The 2,258-nt window shown below is 36.8% G+C and overlaps 1 protein-coding gene across 3 annotated transcripts in view; it reads right to left on the minus strand.

Annotated features, from left to right (window-relative positions):
* The window catches only part of cnksr1 (connector enhancer of kinase suppressor of Ras 1), a 46,284-nt gene that overhangs the window by 3,108 nt on the left and 40,918 nt on the right, over positions 1-2,258 (minus strand). For 2 of the 3 annotated variants that reach the window (XM_014015364.1, XM_014015382.1), the window contains one exon: positions 601-785. In XM_014015364.1, coding sequence (XP_013870818.1) covers positions 601-785 — 185 coding nt within the window. The remainder of the gene's footprint in view (positions 1-600; positions 786-2,258) is intronic. The other variant, XM_014015372.1, reaches the window with a different exon arrangement.

Below are 2,258 nucleotides of genomic sequence, written 5' to 3' on the forward strand. Positions count from 1 at the left end.
CTGTCTAATATCAATCTGTCAGGAGATAGTGACAGAGTGAACAAATATGTTAAAAATATATTTTTAGAAAAGTTACATACTGCACCTTTAAGGGGATGGAAATGTTTGTGAAGCCATATTTTCATACTTGTTTGAGAGAAAGTTGTACTTTAATCCAGGGTATAGTTTAATCTTGGGTATAGGATTGTGGAATGGTCTGGAAGATGATCTTAAAAATACCAGATCTATGTATATATTTAAGAAACAGATAAAGCTAGTTTTCTGAAGATATATGGAAAAGTATGAGTTGTTGTTTGAGTTGATGTTTTTATATTTATTTGTATAGTTTTGTAAATTATGTTTTGTTTGAATATATATTGGGGATAAAAGGGGCAGACATTATAAAATTTATTCTTCTTCTGCTACCTTTCATTTTATTGTGAGTTCTGATTTGTGCATTTCCTTTGTTTTTGCTGTATATAGTTATTTTTTTAACGAAATGAATAAATTTTTTGACTTGAGTTGAATGTTTAACCCGGTGTTTAACAGGGGAAAAGGTAGCCCGAGCCACAGGTTGAATTGAGTCAAACAAAGTGGATAAAACTCCCCCCTCTTCCTCACCTTCAGAGTGCTCTGCAGGGCCCGCAGCGTGAGCGCTTTCTCGTTGATGACGGGATTCTTGTTGCGTCGGATGAAGGACTTCCTGAAGTGGTCCTGTGTCAGTGGCTGCTCGTGACCGATCAGAGAAACCCCTCCTTCCTTTAGGTTGTTCAGCATCATGCCCATCTCATCAACTGGGGCGGCTTCTCGAGGGAACAGAAACACAAAACACTTTTTTTTTTCTTTACTTAGAAATCCATCTACAAATTTACCTTAATTTATATTTCAGGACCAGTATTTTTTCGGGGTTATTTCCCTTGTTTATTCTTAGCAATATTTACTATCAGTATTTTCCTTGTGCTCAGTTGTTCTCCGTGTTTCATCACTGTCAGTATTTTTCCTCAGTATGTCTCTGCTCTTTGCCCCCGCCACGCCCACCTACATGTGTGTCATCACATGTTTTCTGCCATAGAAGCTGTTTTGTTTCATTTGGTTTCTTGAATCTCTAAGTTCAACTCACGATCCTCACGTTGCTCTGCGTCTAACTACCACCAGCCGTGACACAATTAGACTAAACTGAGTTCTGCTGTTAATTTTTAAATTTTTTTTAATGAAATCCCTAACAAAGGAAGGCATATCACCGGTTCACACCGGTGTTTTAGACTGACATCAGTGTGTACTGAGAAATGACGAAGACATTTCAGGTCAAACTTTGAAAATACATGACGCAACATTGTGAGACGTCATGCTCAGCGTATGTGTTGGACATGACTCTCAGCTACAGACACATTTATTTTAAGCTCGATGTCTGTAGATCGAAGGCATTTTTGTGTCYGCTAATGCCGATTGGTTTTGTCGGCCATCTTGAATTGACCTTAAATGTTAACCAGTTGAAGATGTATGATGGATGACTCAAAGTTTCACGAAAATCTGTGAACCATGAGATARTTTTGCTAACYGACAAACACAGTTGACTCCAYAGTTTTAAARACGTTTTTTGTGCTAACAGTTAGCACGTAGAGCAAAACTAGYAATCAATCTCAGCTACTGATACTAACAAAAACTTTAGCTCAATATCTGTAGTATGAACTGATTTGTGGGTTTTGTTATGTTTGAATAGCTGTGGTGGCCATCTTGAATTGAGTTAACTCCAAAAGTGTAGTCATCAACRCAATTGTAAATTTCTGAAAMCTTCATTAAAATCAATTCTGTGAATAGTCATATATTTCAGTAATGATCCAAACAAACACATGCAGACACYGGCCAAAACATTCCCACTCAGGACTCATTCCTCCAAAGTCAGATTTATAAATCCAGGATATCAGCTGTAAACTGAGCTTGAACAAGCCTTCAACAGCTGTAATCTGTTGCTCTATTTAGCTCTGTTTGGCATAATCGGGCACTGAGACTATTAAAGGTGAAGCTAAAGTTTTTTTCTTCACTTTTTTCATGGGTAATCTGATGAAAACAAATATATTTACTCTGTAATATTTTAATGCAAAGAAAAAAAGAATAAATTTAATAAGTGTATGAAGAACTGATTTCTGATCAAACACTGCAAAAATTAGGTATCTAAAAATAAGTTAAAATAGGGGAGACCGGGTATGGTTGTAACATGGGGAGAGTTGTAACACCACCAGTTCCACCAATCAGGGATAAGATAGGAGTCACGTGATCAT

Source organism: Austrofundulus limnaeus, unplaced genomic scaffold (genome assembly GCF_001266775.1).
Source record: "Austrofundulus limnaeus strain Quisiro unplaced genomic scaffold, Austrofundulus_limnaeus-1.0 Scaffold2, whole genome shotgun sequence".
NCBI lineage: Eukaryota > Metazoa > Chordata > Actinopteri > Cyprinodontiformes > Rivulidae > Austrofundulus > Austrofundulus limnaeus.